At 41.8% G+C, this 19,179-nt stretch overlaps 1 protein-coding gene and 1 pseudogene across 21 annotated transcripts in view; one reads left to right on the forward strand and one right to left on the reverse strand.

Moving 5' to 3' along the window:
• The window catches only part of ank3b (ankyrin 3b), a 150,162-nt gene that overhangs the window by 18,206 nt on the left and 112,777 nt on the right, over window positions 1-19,179 (forward strand). For all 21 annotated transcript variants that reach the window (XM_070545746.1, XM_070545752.1, XM_070545754.1 and 18 more), the window contains exon 2: window positions 18,733-18,834. In XM_070545746.1, the coding sequence (XP_070401847.1) occupies window positions 18,733-18,834 (102 nt within the window). The remainder of the gene's footprint in view (window positions 1-18,732; window positions 18,835-19,179) is intronic.
• On the reverse strand, window positions 3,704-5,090 carry LOC107387639 (microfibril-associated glycoprotein 4-like; annotated as a pseudogene).

Below are 19,179 nucleotides of genomic sequence, written 5' to 3' on the forward strand. Positions count from 1 at the left end.
TGAGAGATTGCCTTCTGGCTCAGCTCTCTTTAGGATTTAGATGAGCTGATTCTCATCCTAGCTGCCCCAGCTGCCCATCACACTCGGCTGCAGACCGCTCCAGTGAGAGTCGGAGATCACGTTCTGATGAAGCCAACAAGGCCACATCATCAACAAAAAGCAGAGATCCGATCCTCAGGCCACCAAAACGAATCCCCTGAACACCTTGGCTGTGCCTAGAAATCCTGTCCATAAGAGTTATGAACAGAATCGGTGACAAAGGGCAGCCTCACTGGAAATGAGCCCGCCTTACTGCCGGCAATGTGGACTAAGCTCTGACACTGGTCATACAGTACATGGGACCTAACAGCCTGTATCAGAGGGCCTGCTACCCCATAATCTCGGAGTACCCCCCCCCCCCCCCCCCCCCCACACACACACACACACACACACACAGGCCTTCCAAGGGACGCAGTCAAACACCGTCTCCAGATCTACAAAACACATGTAGGTTGGTTGGGCAAATGCCCACACGCACCCTCCAGGACCCTCCTAATGGTATAGAGCTAGTCCAGTGTTCCACGGCCAGAACAAAAACATTTCTCCTCCTGAATCTGAGGTTGGACAATCCAATGGACCCTCCTCTCCAGAAACCCTGAGTAGACCTTTCCAAGGACGCTCAGGAGTGTGATCCCCCACCCTGCGGCCCCCCGTTTTAAATAGGGGGACCACCACCCCGGTCTGTCAATCCAGTGGAACTACCTCTAATGTCCACTGGATTGCAGAGAGAATACTCTGAATCTAGGTAAGCTGATCGAGGCCAGCTAGCAGAGGCTTCAGGGCTTCAGTAGTCTACCGCGGTCAAAGATCCATGAGGTCACCATTGCAGAGAGGTTTGCTAAGTTTTAATAACGTGCCTCGCCCTCTAACAGCAGCGGCCATGCAATCAGAGACCCCCGTATCTGCCATCTCATCCTTGCAGAGGCAGCTCAGAAAGGCAGGCACCAGACCTCTCCCGTCTCTCAGCCAGGAACAGCTGCTACACACAGTCAGCCACAAGCTACCATCTTCCGAGGGTTCTGAGATGTGCGTCTGCCTGGCTCCCATGCTAGGCTGTAGTTGTGCTGGTTGTCACTGCAAACTTTCTTGAACCTTAGCCAAAAATGTTTTACTTATTTTATTATTGGTTTGTAATTTATGCTGATTTATCCTCACCACAACCCACCCAAAGTCTCATATTTGTCCAACTCATGCAAACTAAATAAAAGCGAATTCCCAACACATTTGCTATGTGCCTCATGCCTTTATTCATGGAGAAAATGTAACTTGGAAGCGTAAGGAACTCTTCCTTGAAGAAATGAAAAAGTTTTACAAACATTTTGGGACGTTTTTGGAAGCTCATAGTTTGTCACCGTAATTCACAACCCAGTGAGATAGCCTTAGATTCATCATGCCACAACACCCGAGGAAGTACTTCAGTGTTTTGTGTTGGTTTCATTTGACTTGTTTGCAGCAGCAAATCAAAGTCTTGATGTCTGGTTACATCTTTAATGATGGATGATCAGATGTTTGTCCTATTAACTGTTGTCTCCCCTGATTTTCCTCCAGAGTCACAGAGAAGCTGACGTTCATTTATTTAATGTCCAGAGGATAAAAGCAGAATGTCCTATGACATTTTTGCAACTTGCAGACTTTTGATTCTTACCAAAAATCTGCAAAATTTATGAACAATCAGATGTGATTTTATTCTGATAGTCAAATGTTTACAGTTTATCATAGTTCTGTGGCCTTCTGCGGTGTCCAAGTGTAGCCTCATAAGGAGCTGTAGGGTCTCTAAACTCAAGTTGGTATTGGCTCAAACACCCAAAAACAATGAAGATGCATGAAAGCATTTTTATAGCATGCATGTTGTTCTTCACTCTATGCTCTTCTCTGTCTGTGCCCTGCATGTTGTGCATGCTTTTGCATCAGGGCAGATGGTAATTTATTCATGACCAGTGCTCTGTCTCTGTCAGAGAGGATCAGCAGGAAATGGTTTTACATTAGCTGGTTTTCATTTTACCCTGTTGTTTTTGCTGCGACACAATCTCAACACAGACAGGTCTGAAGTTTTGTGTTTTGGAAAAGCGTTTGCCTGCAGGTCTGAGCTCTGTCAAAAGGTGTTTGTGTCTAATTTAAATGCACTGCATGCTCTCATATGGATGTGCACTCCCATCAGACTGTGATCCAGCAGCAGAGCAACGTCATCTGCTTCCACACAGAGAGGAAGGAGCAGTTAGCCAATTGTGCTGAAGTCTCCCGTCTGTAGTTTGAACATCCTCTTAAAAAAAGATAAAAAGACCCTAAAAATACGGCCAACTGCTTTGTTGAGAGTATGCTGGAAATAAACCTGGCAGATCACAGATCAGGAGACTTGTTTGTTTGATGAAAGGAGAAAAGAGTGACAGGAAACGGGTCAATGAAGAGTTCGCTCGTGCTGTTTTTATCCCCCTCCATCTGTAACTCAAGTGCTGTGAGAACACAGAGACTGCGGTAGCCAAGCAGCCAATCAGAGTGCAGGAGTCAGCAGCGAATCAGAGGCAGCACAGCATACACACACACGCACAATAAAACTCACTTCATTTATCTATTCATTTTGTGTTGATTTCATAATAAATAACAACCTTTTCAGGGTTCTTTTCATAAGGTTCCTGCTCTTGTATAACCTGCCTTGTTTTACAGTATAACTCACATTATTGTTTATACTCTAAGAAGTCATGCAATGCTGTTTTATCCATCCACACAAGATTCTGATACATCTTAGGATTTTACATGATCACCGGCTGAGCTGGAGCTTCTCTTTACTGCAGCTCGTGTAGTACTGCAGAACAGCCAGCAGGGGGCTTTCATCTCCTTCAGACACCATCGAGCACCAAAAATGGATCATTAATCTCTGGATGTGCTGATGTAGGGGGGCATCTGTGATGTTGGACCAGACTTCCTTCCCATAAAGAGGGAACTCCTCTGCTTCTCCCTCTTAGATGACACACATAACCAGTCAGCTGTTAAACCACTAAAATAATTAACACCTGGGGCCATTTTAATTTGTGGGAAATATTTTTGTTAAGTTACAACAAAATAAAATTACAAGACAAGATTTTCTAGAATTTGATTAATTTTTTGATGGATTCACAGTTTTAGCAAAAACTTATGAGCTATGCCTGCCAGGACATTTTTAAACTACGTAGCGTGCTTCAGATTTGTATGTAATTAACATTGGGTATTGTGGAGACCTCTGACCTGTGCATATTTTTAATGTGACATGAATCTGTTTAAATAGTTAGAAAATCAATCTGATCAAATTAAATGTTTATTTATTAAAACATGTTTTTATTTATTTTTTTCTCAAAACAAAATTTTATATTTTTATAACCGCTGTGTTATATCCATGTGCCATGCTGCAACGTCTTAAAGCTGTGCTTTGTCGTAATGTAGTCCCAAGTCTAAATTCTTCGTGTTACTTCTTACTTTTTATTTCAACACTTTGGTACTGATTGAATGTCCGACGTGTTTTCGTAAACACTGGATTTTTGCATTTGTAAAAAATAATAAATGTACAGTAATTATTTTATAAATCTAGATTTTATTGCATAGCAAAACTATTGTACTTTTATTTATGCAGTTGTCTTTTAAATTTGTCTGACATGTCTGAGTTCATGCATTGCCTCGTGTTTTCTGCTAAGACGTGCTTTATTTGATTTGTTCCTTTGATATCCTTTTAATTTGTTCGTGTTACTTTGTTGCATTGAGTCTAAAGAAATATTTGCAGTGACGAAAAGTGAAATGCAACTTTTCTGTCCAGTCATCCATCTATATGAACAAATAGACAAATTATAAAAGATTTGATATTTGAGAAAATTAAATAAATAAATCATCTTTAAGCAGTGATGGGTCTAATCTTCATTATCATGGTTTTTAGAGAGTATTCCAAAGTGTTTACACCAGCTGCACGTGGTGAAGGACCCCAGGTGTAGATGCCATTTGGGTTGGCTCCAAAGCACGCTGTGTGCCAGAAAGCTCCGAAGGCCAGCCTGGTGCAGTTTGAGGAGTGTGTGTCTAGTCGAAAACATAAATCACTAACATTTTTTTAAGCTGTTTTACTTTCAGCTGAAATAAAAATAGATTTTAAGCCAAAATTAAGTAGATGCCACACCTGCTGCTCCCCTGGTGAAACTCCCCAGGTTCAGCTTGTATCCTTCAGACTCAGGCCCAACGGAGAAGGCGGAGTAACTGGCAAAGACCTTCTGACCCTCAAGTCCTCCATGTCCACCCTCAGTTCATAGCTCTTGGCCTGAGTCATCAGAGGCCTAAAATGGTCATAAACATGAAAAACCCAGATAGGGATTTCTGAACTCTGGATGTGCTAGAAACAATAACTTGAGTAATTAAAACTGGGCAACAGGAGCAGACTAAATTGAATAATTATGAAAAATACAAATTTGTATTGAGTACAAAGAACCGACAGAACAAGAATACCATCACTAATTTAAACCTCTTCTATTATCAAACTTTCATTTATGTATATTCGTTAAAAGTAGAAAAAGACTAATTTGTTGTTTTTAAACACAAAGCTGTCTTTATACCGAGCCAGTACTCTCCAGCAGCGCTCCCAAATCCTGTTTTGTAATGATCCCATTTCATGAAGAAGTTGACTGTGCCATCTTTTCTCCTCTGAATCACCTGTTTTCAGATCAGGTTAAAGGAAAAACATGCTTAAATGATGACGATCTTCAGCCTGAGTACATTTTTATTATAAAACACCTATTAACATCACTGCAAGTGCATAAGGGAGGAAATGAGGCCAGAACTGATATTTGGCAAGAAGAAATGCTGAGTCGTTGTTCGTTCACAGTGAACCTTGTTCCTTTATCCTCACCGTCCATTTCTCTGCAGAACGTCATCCTGGCTCATGTCACAGTAAACCTGCACAGGGGAGGTGGGTCCAGCCGGGTAGATGGTGTAGACTCCATCCAGGCCCCACCCAGTTCTGTAGACGTCACTGCAGTCCATTGGCTGAGGCGATACGCAGCCATGGGCAGGAGAACTGCTAGAACAGCTCTGAGCTGCAGCATGAAGAGTTACAGTGAGGTCATATGGTGGCCACACATGCTTTTTTAAACACTAAAATGTTTCATAACAAAATAAACCAAGAATGTGTTTTTATTTTAATTCTGTTAAGAACACTGCAGAGAGCTTTTTAAAGAAAATGAAAATAAAATAAAACGAGCTACTGACTGATGCACGCCCTCATAAAAGCTGTTAAGTTTGACAAAATAGTAAAGGTGAAAAATATTATTGCAAGCAAAAATATGGCTTAGCTACAAAATCAGTTTACATTGTTTTCTGTGTAGCTGGGATGTGGGTGCAGCAAACACATTAAGATTTTTTTAACAAATTGTATATTTCTGAAACCGAGGTGAACCAATTCTGTTTTTATGGTGTTCACTGATTTTCTATTTTTGTACAATTGTAACCTGCAGATATGGATGTTGAAAATCTCTCTTTAAACAGAGGCAATTCAGGAAGCTATTGGCAGAGAGATTTTTCTGGACAAACACACTTTAAAACAGCTTAAGAATCCATTTAAAATTAATAATTTGACTGTTTCTTTGCTTTTTTGTGAGCCATGACTACATTTTAGCATTATTTAGACTAGACTAGATAAGTCCGGGGTGAAAAGCTCCTTACTGGGATTCGTTCAAGCTGTGTCTACCTACCATTTCTTATCAGTCTGGTATTCTTAAAGACAAGTTTGTGTAACTTTCCTGAAATAAAAGCAAAGACAAGATTTGTGTGTTTTTTCAGTAAATAACAGTGAGTGTAGTATAAACTGACTCGGTATTTCTCTACTCACCTGTCTGGAACGAGCTGATTTTGAGATGTTTCCACCATTAGCAGATTCTGTTATATGACTGCTCCTGCAGCTCTTTTCCCAAAAGACCAGCAGGTTATTGTCTCCCTGTTTCATAACATGTTGTGTTTGGAAATCAGATACACAGGATATGTAACATTATTCCTTCTTGTTTGGTTTTGTGTAATCGGAAGGTAAACTTTGCATCTGGCAAACAAAACAAAATGACTGAGGCTAAACAGGGTTTATTTAGATTCCTGTCATCCAACTTTAAACCAGTGATTTACTGCATCCAGACTGTTTAATGCATTGGTTGGTTTCTGTAGTCACATCTAGGAAGCACTGTCTTAAATGGTGGTGTGATAATTGACTTAAGACAGTTGATAAATATATGTAGAGCGTAAGTTCAATCTGTGTGTTTTTTGTTTTCTTGAACTACTGGAAATGCAGGATAGGAGGATCTGGATTGAGGAACTGTGGTTTAAACGTCAACTTTTTCTCTTTTTTAATACATTTGCTATGGTCTCTAGTAGGAAGGAATGCCTTGTAAGTCACGCTCTGGGGGAGGGGGGGGGGGGGGGGGCTCCGGTGCGTCTGAGGAGGTAGAATTCAGCTGGAAAACAAAGTAGCATCAGACAGCAGGATTTAGAGTCTTATTTTCTGATATTGGGACATCTCACCTCTGATTGGATAACAGCAGCATGACTCGATGATTATGTTTGCTCTGCAATGTTGATGTTTTATCTCCAAAAATTAAACAAGCCTGAAGGAGCTCTGCTGAGTGGTGGAGTTTCTAATGCTAATGGTTAGCTTCTGCTAGTCAAGACATTCTCTGCTGTTTCCTGGACACTTAAATCAACAACAGCCTTCCCTGTCATGAATCAAGATGGGTGAATCCATAAATGTGAAAGTGTGATGTCATGCTGTCAGGCTTTTCAAATCCTAGATTTTCATCATCTATTTTCTATCAGAAGCTAAATCAGCAGATAGGTGTAGGAGACTATTTCAATGTTCAGCCTGCATGAAAAACTCAGAATGACTGATTATAATCAGAAATAAAAAATCATTTTAAATGTTTTTTTTTTTGTGAAGTTAACTTTTAAGTGTAAGCGTCACATACAACAGTTCAAAGTAAGTTGTTTTCCACATTGCCTGGCCTTGGGAAGCTGAAGAGATAACATGGAGACCTCGCCACTGGGCCTTGGGTAAGGGAGCTTATTTCCTCCCAGGTAGTGAAGACTTTGATCCAGCCTCAGTAACAGGCTTTAGTATGATAAGCTACAGGTCACAAGATAAAAATATTAATACTAAAGGGTCTGGGAAGTTACTACCCTGGTGTGTGTGTGTGTGTGTGTGTGTGTGTGTGTGTGTGTGTGTGTGTGTGTGTGTGTGTGTGTGTGTGTGTGTGTGTGTGTGTGTGTGTGTGTGTGTGTGTGTGTGTGTGTGTGCGTGTGTGTGGAGGCCTTGCTTGTTATAAATAAATAAGAGGAATTTGAATTTGCCTAAGAGACCCTAACTCCCCTAATTCACTGTAGTTTGTGAGACAGAATGCTTGAGATGTGATCAGCAGAACCCTATTATCTACACCAGTGGTCCTAAATTATAATGGTCTGCGGGGCCACTAACAAAAAAGACCCGGAAGCAAGACGGCCGGACGGGGGGGTGGGGGGGGGGGGGGGGGGTGACTTGAGTTTCCCTCACCATGTGACCCTCATGTCCATGCTGTCTCTGGGGGAGCAGATAGGAAACAAGTTCTCCTGTAACTTAAAATGAACCAAAGCTTCCTCCCCATTTCCCTGTAAGCTGAATTTAACATCAGTTTATCATCATGAAACAAAAGAATAAAGTGGAACAAGAACTTCTATCTTCTATTTCTCTCTCCTTTTAACTTCTCCGTGTCCCTAAATAAAAGAGACAGATGATTACGCTTCATCCGCCGTCATTGACCCCGCTCCCTCCCCAAGACCGGATCTCCCGACATCACAACACTCGGTCTGACTGAGCGCTTCCAGGAGAAATAATAATGAAATTATGAAAACAATAATGCGCGTTTGAAGGAGCGTCCTCCGATTCTCTCTCTCTCTCTCTCTCTCTCTCTCTCTCTCTCTCTCTCTTTCTCTCTCGCTCTCTGATTGAGCGAGCGGAGCGCGCCGCGTGACAACCCGCTCAATTAACATAATTCACGGCCCAAATCCAACAGAACCGATCGGGCTGATTCAGTTCGGGTTCGGTCTCAGGCAGTGGCGGTGCCAGGAGGGCGCTATAGCTACCCCTGGATAGCCCCATAGCGCACCCAAGTAAATATTAGATTTTTTTTTTTACAATTTAATTTTAATTTAACGTGTGGATGTGATAATATTTAACATACAAAACAAAAATTATCAGTAAATTATCATATAGATAGTGAAAACTTTAACCAAAACAGGAAATTGATGTTAACCTTTGACCTCATTTTCCACCTGCGAACGAGTGAAAGGTAGAGCTAGTGGTAAAATGGATCGGTTTTTGTTGCCCAAATTTCCACAGGTTCAGTCAGAAATGAATGAATCTTTGGAAGTGATCTCAGACCCACAAAAACCTACAGATCTGGATGAAGAGTCAGCCCTCAACCGCCGCAGCAGTTGAGGGTTTTGCCGCTGGAAATGCTAACACTAACGTTAGCTAAACTTGCAACACTATAGAAGGTTTTCTGTGTGGCTGTATGTGTTTATGATTTAATGGAAAAGTCAGCGATTGGTCATGTGTTTATGATGTATATTAATGATTGTTTCAGGTGTTGTTGAGGTTTTGTGCACGCATGTATCTGCTAGTGTTGAAGGTGTTTTAGAGAACAATAGGTATGCATGACCACTTCCTTCATAGTACCCTCAATACCCTCAATAAAAAGACTAGCGTCTTCATAGCACCTGCAGAAAAAAAATTCTGGAGCCGCCACTGGTCTCAGGTTACAACTCCAGCGCTCAGCCTTGCTGTACCACATAAAGGCGAACCAAAGTTTCCTACCCGGTAAATGTGGAGAACACCTGCTTTGATAGGTCTGGATGTTACGCTGGTGCCACCATTAAAATAACTAAACTACATTCCACTATAATTGATTATGGTACTCTTCTATGATGCAGAATTGTTTATGCCCGCATCTCGATGCATTGATTATTTGATTATTTTCCTCAGCTCTATCTATCCTACACCTCCCGGTCGGGGGTTGGGGTACATGGTAAATGGTAAATGACTTGTATTTGATATAGCGCCTTCTAGAGTCCTGGAACCCCTCAAGGCGCTTTACAACACAATCAGTCATTCACCCATTCACACACACATTCACACATTGGTGAGGATGAGCTACGATGTAGCCACAGCTGCCTTGGGGGCGCACTGACAGAGGCGAGGCTGCTGAGCACAGGCGCCACTAGTCCCTCCGACCACCACCAGCAGGCAACGTGGGTTAAGTGTCTTGCTCAAGGACACAACGACAGTGACAGACTGAGCGGGGCTCGAACCCTGCAACCTTCCGATTACGGGGCGAGCACTTAACTCCTGTGTCACCGTCGCCCGGTGGGTGGTGCGCGTGGGGTTTGGGGGCCACAAAGAGAGGACCCACGGGCCGCCATTTGAGTATCGCTGATCAACACTGTAATTGATGGAACCATGAATTCTGCTGTCTAGGAGATTATCTTAAACAGCAAATGTCTGACCTTTGACCTTCAACAGATCATTCATGCTGGAAAGCCAGCTTTTTTAAGAGAAGTAGGTCTTAGTGCTGTGATATACTTGCTGTTTAACGATGCATACACATGTTTAAAATGGCTGCCACACTTGCGTCTATTTGAAGCGTTGTTTGTGAGCTTCCCCTTGAAGTTAATGCGATGGATCCGAACACTGCAGTATACAAGTAACCAGTCAGTGGAGTTGACAAAGCGAGTGAGACACACTCAGAACCTCTGGTTTAGAGGAATTTCACACCATCTACGATACTGCTGCTGTGATCTCAAAATAAACCAGTTACTGAGCTCTTTTATTGACACCATGTTTGTTTTGGTTGTACCCACATACTCACTGGCTGTTTCTCAATATGCATACTAGTCCAAACTTGTGTACTCACGTCCTTGTGAAACATCATCAGCGATAGCCCAGGGACTGTTCAAATCCTTCACACAATAATGGCAAGTTCGCTCAAAGTTCCCGGATGTGCTCTTGCTCCGCCCATTGTATCAAGGATGCATCACTGCATTCTTCTGCGGAATTTCCCATAATGCATTGTGTCGCAAACTGTTAAACTCTGAACATCAGAGGAGAAAGCTAATAACTGTAATGGCTTTTTGCCAGGACACAGCAGAGTACGGTTCTGTTCCAAATGCCGTCCTCGTCCTCCCGTACTCGGTAGAACAGACTTTCAGGTGTCCTTAACAAGAACACAGGGGTTGACTGGCCTATCAGAGATTTTGGCACTGTCCCAACAGGCTGCTTAGCCAAGAGGACCACTTGGCCAGCTTGCGCCGACCCAAGTTGTGAAGCGCGTTCCATCCGCGAGCTGCATCACCAAGCGGAAAGTAAATACGGCGGCATTCACCTGTCACCGACAGAGCACGAAGTCACACGAGTGACTTCGTCAGTAAACACAACAACAAGCAGGAGAAAATTACAACATGGCTCCAAAAGGTTTGTGTTTTATGTTCTGTCCGTTTTATAATCGCCAATACGGACCTGATAAACAAAGGAGACCGCTAGCTAGGTGATAACTTCTCACGGGGCCGCACAGTTAGTAACTTTTTTTAAAGTAAAGCAACTGGAAGGCAGTACGTTTCTTTATTCTGAAAATCTCGGGAGCTTCGCTCCGTTTCCGCATCCGATTTCCTGTCTTTCCTTCCCCAAAAATGTCGAACTTGACCCATTTCAGAAGCGTCGCGCGTAGAAAATAGAACCGGCGCGTAAGGGCCGCGACATGCTGCTCCTGAGACGCGGCCAACTTGCGCTGCTGACGGCTCCGGTGGAAAATGTTCTGTTGACCACAGCGGTTCCTATCAGCAGCTATGACGTGCTGCTGCAGTAACGTGCTGCTGACGGCTCGGTGGAAAGAAGGGGTAAGAATTAATTGTTGGAGTCAACACGGTCTGTCTTTTAGCTAAATATCTAATAAATCTGTAGGTTTTTTTTTTACTCACAGAAAGTCATGGCATCACACACTCAGAGTGCTAACAGACCGCACAAGAACTTGTGATGTTGTTTGAGAAAGTAAAACTTTTTTCACATCTTAACCTTTGATGCATATAGTCAGAGGAGTAAATACCCCAGTCTTCATTTGGAATGTTAGAAAGTCTTAAACCACATAAACTCAAAACTAAACTAGTTGTCCGAACCTGCTGTTTTGAGACTATCTTTGCAGCTTTTCTTCTACACTCTGGACTTTCTCACTGGTAGCCAGGTATTATTAGCTGTGACATAATGCCCCTATCCCCCCCCCCCCCCCCCCCCATCCTACCCCCCACCCCCACCCCCACCCCTGTCCCTCCCTCCCTGGCTTCCAGGCCAGGGCTAGCTGCCACAGCAATTGAGTGCTCAGGTTTCACACATTCAGCTGCGTGCTGAGAAACATGGCAGTGGAGGAGGCAGCAGAATATTTGGCAGAAGTAAGTCCTTGCTGTACTTTACTGTAAAGTCACTGGCTGCTCTGTTTCCTGTTGCTTGGCTATGATAAGTAGGATTCAGGTAGGATTCGAGTGATGTCTCTGCTGGAACTGGTATGAAAATCAGGATGCTGTTATAGATCTAGAGCTGTGGATGGGACGGGTAGCTGTGACAATTCTGCTGCACCACTCTGCTGCAGTGCGTGCATGTGGATGTCTGCGTAGCTCAGTCTCTGTTTACTTCTCACTGATTGCACCTTATTAAATCTCAGCTACTTATGTGATCATACAGTTTCCTGCAGATGCGGCTCCATGGTGCATGCTGATGTGAACCCGACCTTGGACCGTGGCACAAGTGCTGTGTGTTTGTGGAAAAGGAGACAAAAAAAGAGCAGAGAGAAATGATGAAACTTAAAATATTTGGAAAAGAAAGAGCTGGAGCTGAATTCAGAAATATATGATTGGGCGGTGTTGTCATTAACTGAGAGGGCAGAAGGCTTCCTGAAGCTGGTGATATTTGATATGCACTATGCAGTAAAGGATTTTCAGTACAGCTTTGTTCCATTGTAATTCAGAAAAATCTTAACGACGCTAAAAGAAAAGCAACAAAATTAGACATTTTTCCCACATGTATCAATACTGTGGGTAAATCAAACAAAGGTGATGTAAATGATATTTTAAATGTTTATTTCATACTGAAACATGTTTGTGTTGCTGGGTAAAAGCTCCTGTGCTGTTCTAACTGTAAGAGGCTGGAGTGCTCTGGAGAAAGAGCATTCTTTGCATATCTCGGATGGATAAATAAAGCCAAACAGGAATGCCACTTGGCCACTGCTGAAAAATTATCCCCTCTGATGTCACCTAAAGTCATCAACAAGCTCAGGGGTCACAGCATTGTACACATTTATTTAAAGCTGAAATATGATTTACTGATATGATGAACTGAAGAACATTGTGTTATTTTGTAAACACGCTGCCAAATGATGAAGTTTGGGCCTTAGGGAATTGGGTTGTAGCTGCTTGGTCTCTTTATGTTAAGCCATTTTTTCAAGATCAATTAATAAGCAAGTGAGGTAAATACACTGATTTACACAAAATGGGGAACATTTCAGTTGTCCACAACATTTAATTATTTGTGTTTCAACATGTCAAAAATACCTTACGAGTTGTAGAAGTGTGTGTTTGAAGCAATACTTGTATTTCGAGATTTGGTTGGATCTAAAATAAATCATCCTTTTATATTCGATACATTTAGGACTTCATTCTAAGGAAGTTAATAATATAGATTAAATGTAAAAGACATAAAGTTACCATAATAATGAAACAACTATTTCAACATTTTTTGTTTCATTTAAAGTAAAGGAAATGATTTGCATAACATTTTTTTTATTTGTTTCACAAAATGTTTCCTTTGGTGCATCAAAAAAATTGATGCTTGTTTTCCGAAATGCATCAAACCAAAACAACCACTTTAAGCTGATGCTCCTGAATGTTTTTTGTAACATCGTGTGAAAAGTCAGACAAATGTAGGAGGAGTCTGTGATGGGTGGAAAACTAAACGAAGAATCCCTTTTGTTCCAAGTGCAACAACATTTTGGATAGAATGAGAATAAACTGCAAGCAAACAGGGACACAATCAGACTACATAAGACCTTAAAAAACAGTGCACAACAATGGCCCGAGTGTCACAAGAATGTGGGAGTTTACGTGCAGTTTTTACAAACAGAAGCTTTGTAAATAACCATCTGGTCTGGTTCCAACTGTAGATTTCTTTATTTCAGTTTTTGTCAAATTTCTGTAGCAATTTTGTGACATCTGCTGTAAACTTTTATTTAATTTTGTATTTGTCGTTTGGTAGAGTGACGTATAAACAGCCCATATTAAACACGTTTAAAGTGTTAAAAGGCAGCCTCAGGCTTGTTTCCCTGCCGTGCCCACCATCTTATTTAAACAAAGTGGGTTTTTTCTGAACGTATGGGCTTCATTCTTTTATGAGTTGGAGTTGGAAATCAAACAAATTGCTGCTGCGTTGGGACGCACTCTGAGAAGGGTGTATTTGCTTGCATGATCCATTTATCCCATTCACTTTCATTTTTAAAATAACAATAAGCCTTCAATAATACCATTAAATTTCCATCCATCCATTCATCAGTTGCGGGGTACTGGCCTATCTCCAGCATTCTTTGGCCATGCAGGAGGATACACCCTGGACACGTTGGCAGTCCATCGCAGGGCAACAGAGACTCACAGGGCATACAACAATGCACACACACTTACACCTAAGTACAATTTTTTGGATAGCCCAGTTAATGTGACAGTCATATTTTTGGACTGTGGGATGAAGCCGGGAACCCACGCATGCACAAGGAGAACATGCAAACTCCATTCGAACCCAGGACCTTCTTGCTGCAAGGCAACAGCAATAACCATTTCACCACTGTGCAGCCTCATTAAAGTTCCATTCATTTTAATTTATATTTAGTCCAAACAAGCTGAACAGAGTGCCCCAGTAACATAAACCAGGGATTCCCTAATTGTGGTGAGCGCACCCCTGGGGGTACACGAGCTGCCGCTAGGGGGTGCACAAGATGAAAAGTGTAATGGCTGCGGGAGCTTGGAGCAAGTCTGTCACATGTCATAGACACAATCCAGTGAAACTGCGGCCATTGGGTGCTGAAGAGCATGCTGGAGTGATTGATTTAAGAAATTTGGCTGAAATAGCACCTAACGAGAAGCCCTGACAAAAGCATGCTCTGCTCAGCCTTTCACGGAGCTGCGCCGCAGTGATTCCGACAGAGCGGCAACTCCTCTGCACCGTCCATGGTCGGCGCCAGGCGGTAGCTAGGGATTGCCAAAGCAACCCCAAAATTGGGCCGAGCAACGGCTTAGCAACCCCAACTCTTGAACGCACCCTCACCACCACCACCCCACGTGCGCACCGTGATGACATGCGCTGGCCTGGAGAGTAGCATGACCAGGCTCAGTCTCGCATATAAGACAGTCTCCTGTTTTGTGTTTAAATCTTCCATAAACTGAGTGGAGAAAGCCGGAGCTGACATCAAACCAGGAGGCCGTACATGTCCACTTTTCACTCTCTGTCTGGGTTGTCCGGGGGGGGGGGGGTGCCGTTGTACTTTTTGTCTAAAAAACGTCCTTATGTCCATCTTCACTCATGCGTTTCAGGCAGAGACTGTAGAAGAAGCTGGCTGCTGAAGGGCTTCTTCTTCAGTGGTGGAGGCTCAGGCAGGCTGTATACAAACTACTGCCAGCTGCTCCCTCTCTGTTGGACTGTGGTACTGCATGTTACTTCCACGTTTTAGATCTGGGGCTTTTCATAAAACATTCGGGGCTTGAGCCCAAGTAGCTGGGCCTAACGCCGCCCCTGCTTGTATTCATGATAATGTCCAGTTTTTCATCCAGAAACAGGGATCAAATTATGGGGGAGCGTTGGTGCGCTCCAGGCAGCTGCGTTCTGCGCACGGCACATTCTCAAAGTGACGCAACCAAAAAACTGTAAATAACACACGACCATTCATGTCCGTTTATATCCTCTGGTACAGTCTTTTAATCGTGCCTGACGCACTCGCTCATCATGTGCTGCGCTGATTTCACCTCACTGATGCAGCATCGACTCTGCGCTCCGCTTTGCGGTCAGAAGATCTCTTTGATCTGCTCAAAAGTAACTGATGAGGTAAAAAAGTAAGAATCCAGGCAACAATTTTTATGGAGAGTTTAGAGGAGATGCAGGAAGATGAGAGACAGACAGGACAGGAAAAAAGTTAAATAAAAACAAGAAAACAAAGAAAATTATAAAATGTAGGTAGATTTATCTCCACTAAACCTTTTGATCTGTATAAAACAATAAGTTATACACATGTAATATTTATACATGTGATACAATTCAGATCACCTTCAAAACTCTGTCACACACCCAGGGCCGTTTCAAGGCATTTTGGGGGCCAAGGCCAAACAGAATCCCCCTCACCCCTATAACTGGGCTCCCCCACAAGCCTCTGTGTAAAGCCTGATTCATGCTTCTCCGTCTGCATCAGTGCGGAGACACGCAACGCCATTGTCCGTCCTTGTGGGCCTGCTGGAGAGCCCCACAAGGACGTACGGAGTCGAGCTCTCTTTTCTAAAAATCCGTCCGTTGAGACGGAGAACGCAAGCTTGTGATTGGTCAGGGCACCGCTGTCGTCTACACCGCCGCCATTGTGTCCTCAAAAACAAAAAGAGAGCCAAGAATAACTAGCGGCAGACACGGAGAAGCTTGAAGAATACCTTGCGAAAAAACTCTAAAATATGAAAATTTAATTCCCCCGTGACTGGACGAGTGAAAAGATACGCAGCAAGCATTTTATTTGTGGACGGAAATGATGAGAAACGTGGGTTTAGAGGTGGCGAGCGCATGAAGAGGTGGAGGAGAATGAGAGACAAATTTTTCCGTGTTAAAAAGTCTCTTGTATACAAAAAAAAAAAACACAATATAAACACACTATCTTGGACCAGACACATGACAGGATACCACAGAACAGCGCTACGCCCTCTGTTGCCCTGGCGGGGGATTGCTTTGCAACCCTCCCCAGGAGACGGAGAAGTATGAGGGCAAAATGTCTCCGTCCATGTGTGCGTGTCTCTCCCTGTTGGAGCTGATGGGGAAGCATGAATCAGGCTTAATTCATACCCTGTCCAGGAGTATTAAGTATACATTGTTTGTAAAAACACCTCAGAGATTACGGACATGTTCTGATATTTTCAGATGAAAAACAAAATTGTCGGACACGCTGTCTCATCTGCTTCTTTTCTAAACTCACAAAAATATGCCACAAAACCAATTGAAAGCCACTTTTTGTGAATTCTCTTAACGTTTCCATGAAGTCCGTGACAAACGTTCTTTTTCATTGATCCCATCGACTAATCTCACAGCTGAAACAACGCATTCTTTATAATCTGAAGCTTTAACAACGCTGTAAAACACAAGGTAATAATTTATTATTAATACTACGTTGTTGCAGCACTGAAGCAGCAGAAAAATTAGATTTTGCAATAAATATGCAAAACATTTACATATGAATTGTTTTTGAGACGTTTTGTTGGCAGAATCTGATATTAATGTTAGCTACAAGCTAGGTGTTCTGATAGAACACCGGGAAAAATGGTTCCCAATGTGGTTTGTGTGTGTTGTCATGTAACAGTGATGATGAAAGGCAGGATCAAAATGTCACCTTTTTCTGTACTTCATTTTGTTGCCCTGGAATTTCATGTTGTGCCATATTTAGGGAGTTTGGGACTCCTCCCCCATTTTTCTTGTTCCCCATATATCAAACAAAACACAACATCAAGGCCTTCACATCATAGCCGAGTACCTGTTAATCTAGTCAACCTGTTTTTTTTATTTTGTTCAAACTTTCATAATTTAGCAAAACCATAGAGTAGAAATAGGAGCTGCTCAAAATATAGCATTTGTCTAGCATTTGCTGAAGTAATACAAATCCTCTGCCTCCTCTCATTCAGGACATTATTTACTCATTTAGGAGTTAGGCCTATTATGGTGAAATCTTGATAGAGTAATGCTCTAATGGAATATCACAAGAGCTTGTTCAATCTGCATGACTCTCCGCTTCTGCTGCTATATGTGACCGAGGTTAAACCTTTTTATGTTTACCCAAAATGTTGACGGTAGTAGCAGAGAGTAAGTTGTAGATACAGTTTTTTCTGAAAGTTTCATTAACATTTATGCAGTGATTCATGATCTATTTAGCTTTTACATTCACTAAAACACAGACAGGCAAAAACCCACTAACATTACTCCTTATTTGCAAAGGCAGCAATACTTTTATAATAGTGATGCAATTATTAATACTTGGTTGTGCTTTTACAGGATTCTAACACACTTGTGATTCAGACATCATGGTCACAGTCTGATGTCCAATAAGCTCTGTTATTTTTCTGTCCTACAGAAAATATGTTGGCACCAACGACACACGTTGTGTTTGTGCGATGATGAACCAAGATAAGATCCTTTCTCTGGGTAGGAAATGAGCTCAGCGGGCAGCTTTAGTCCATAAGCTATCCATAGTGATAGAGATTACTGCACAATGAGCATGAAAGCGCTGTCTGTGACATAAGGTGCTTCATCGAATCACACAAAGGAAGGTATTAGTCTCAGTCACATCTTGTTTTAAAAGTATGAAATTCTCCTAATTTAATAATCTTTTGCTTTTTCAGAATAACTTTCATGATTTACAAGCAGGAATTAAATAGCCATCAGAAGTGTGTTTTTTTCAATGGGATCATTTAGTCTCAACTAGAAAAGATGTATGAATAAACATTAAATTAAACCCAAATCATAGAGAAACAAAGTTTCTTGTTGGAAAGTTCTGAAGCTTAAAGAGCAAGTAACGCCTAAATTAACTTTTTTTTTGCTGATAACCTGTATAGATGAGTGTCTAATGGTGCTGTACACATGTGTAATCATTAGTGTGGCAGTTTAGTGCAACGTACTCTAAATTTAATATTTCAGCCCAAAACCATAATTATATCTCCATCTGCAGGTTAAAACTCTGCTCCGCATTCATGTAGAACCAGCTGTGGTTGATGGCTAAGCTGAAAAGCATGATGTCAACAAAGTACTACATGGCTGCACAAAACTATTTGAACGGTTTTGTACTTTTTAAAATAAGTTTTGAACGTTGAATGTTCTTTAAATGGCATTCCATCCATTTTTGAAGTATTTACAGATATACTGTCACACTTCTGTCATGTGAAGAAACATGGTGCAAATATTGTTCTCAGATCCAGTAAATCCTCTGGTTTTGGGATTGTTCTTGGCTCGATGTTGCTGTGGCATGTTTTGTTCCTGTCATTTAGCCTTAAAGCTACACTATAAACCATTTGGCTCAAGTCCATCTTCTATCATACCTCAAAGGGTTTACTGACCAAAACTTTCTGTACTTCTAAAGTGTAGGCGTTAAAGAGATAGAGTGAGCTTATCTCAAAAAGCAGGTGTATGAAGAAGCTCTAACTCATTTTTAATAGTTGTGGCCGAAACATTTGATGGTTTTAAGAAGTTCAGTGGCTCAGAAGTTGTTTTGTTATAATTTCACTGTTTCCCTGCCCAAGTGAATAACACCTTTTTAGAATTTTTTTGTCTTACAGAAAATCAGTTATACTCCACATGTTTGCACAGCTGTTTAACTAATAAAGTTAACGTGGTCTTCCTCTGTTTCTGTCCTTCTGCAGACAGATGTGAACGCATGTTATCTGCGTGCTGCTCGGGCTGGAAATCTAGAGAAAGCTTTGGAATACTTGAAGAATGGAGTTGACATCAATATTTGCAATCAGGTAATTTAATAATTTAATAAAATAATTCAGACCCCCCTTTTCTATTTACTGAGATGGTGTTGTGTTAAATTAGTTTGCTGTTCTATGACATTAAAGATGCTCTGCTCGAGATTTTTGATTACTCACACACACACACACACACACACACACACACACACACACACACACACACACACACATATATATATATATATATATATATATATATATATATATATATATATATATATATATAGATAGGGGTGTAACGTTTTGGTTTGGTCCACCTGCGTACCGTTTCAGTTTATTTTTTCTGTTAAATAATGAATTTTTCTTTGTGTGATTAAAGTGCAGCAGATAAAAGTT

This window comes from Nothobranchius furzeri, chromosome 16, assembly GCF_043380555.1.
Source record: "Nothobranchius furzeri strain GRZ-AD chromosome 16, NfurGRZ-RIMD1, whole genome shotgun sequence".
NCBI classification, from domain to species: domain Eukaryota; kingdom Metazoa; phylum Chordata; class Actinopteri; order Cyprinodontiformes; family Nothobranchiidae; genus Nothobranchius; species Nothobranchius furzeri.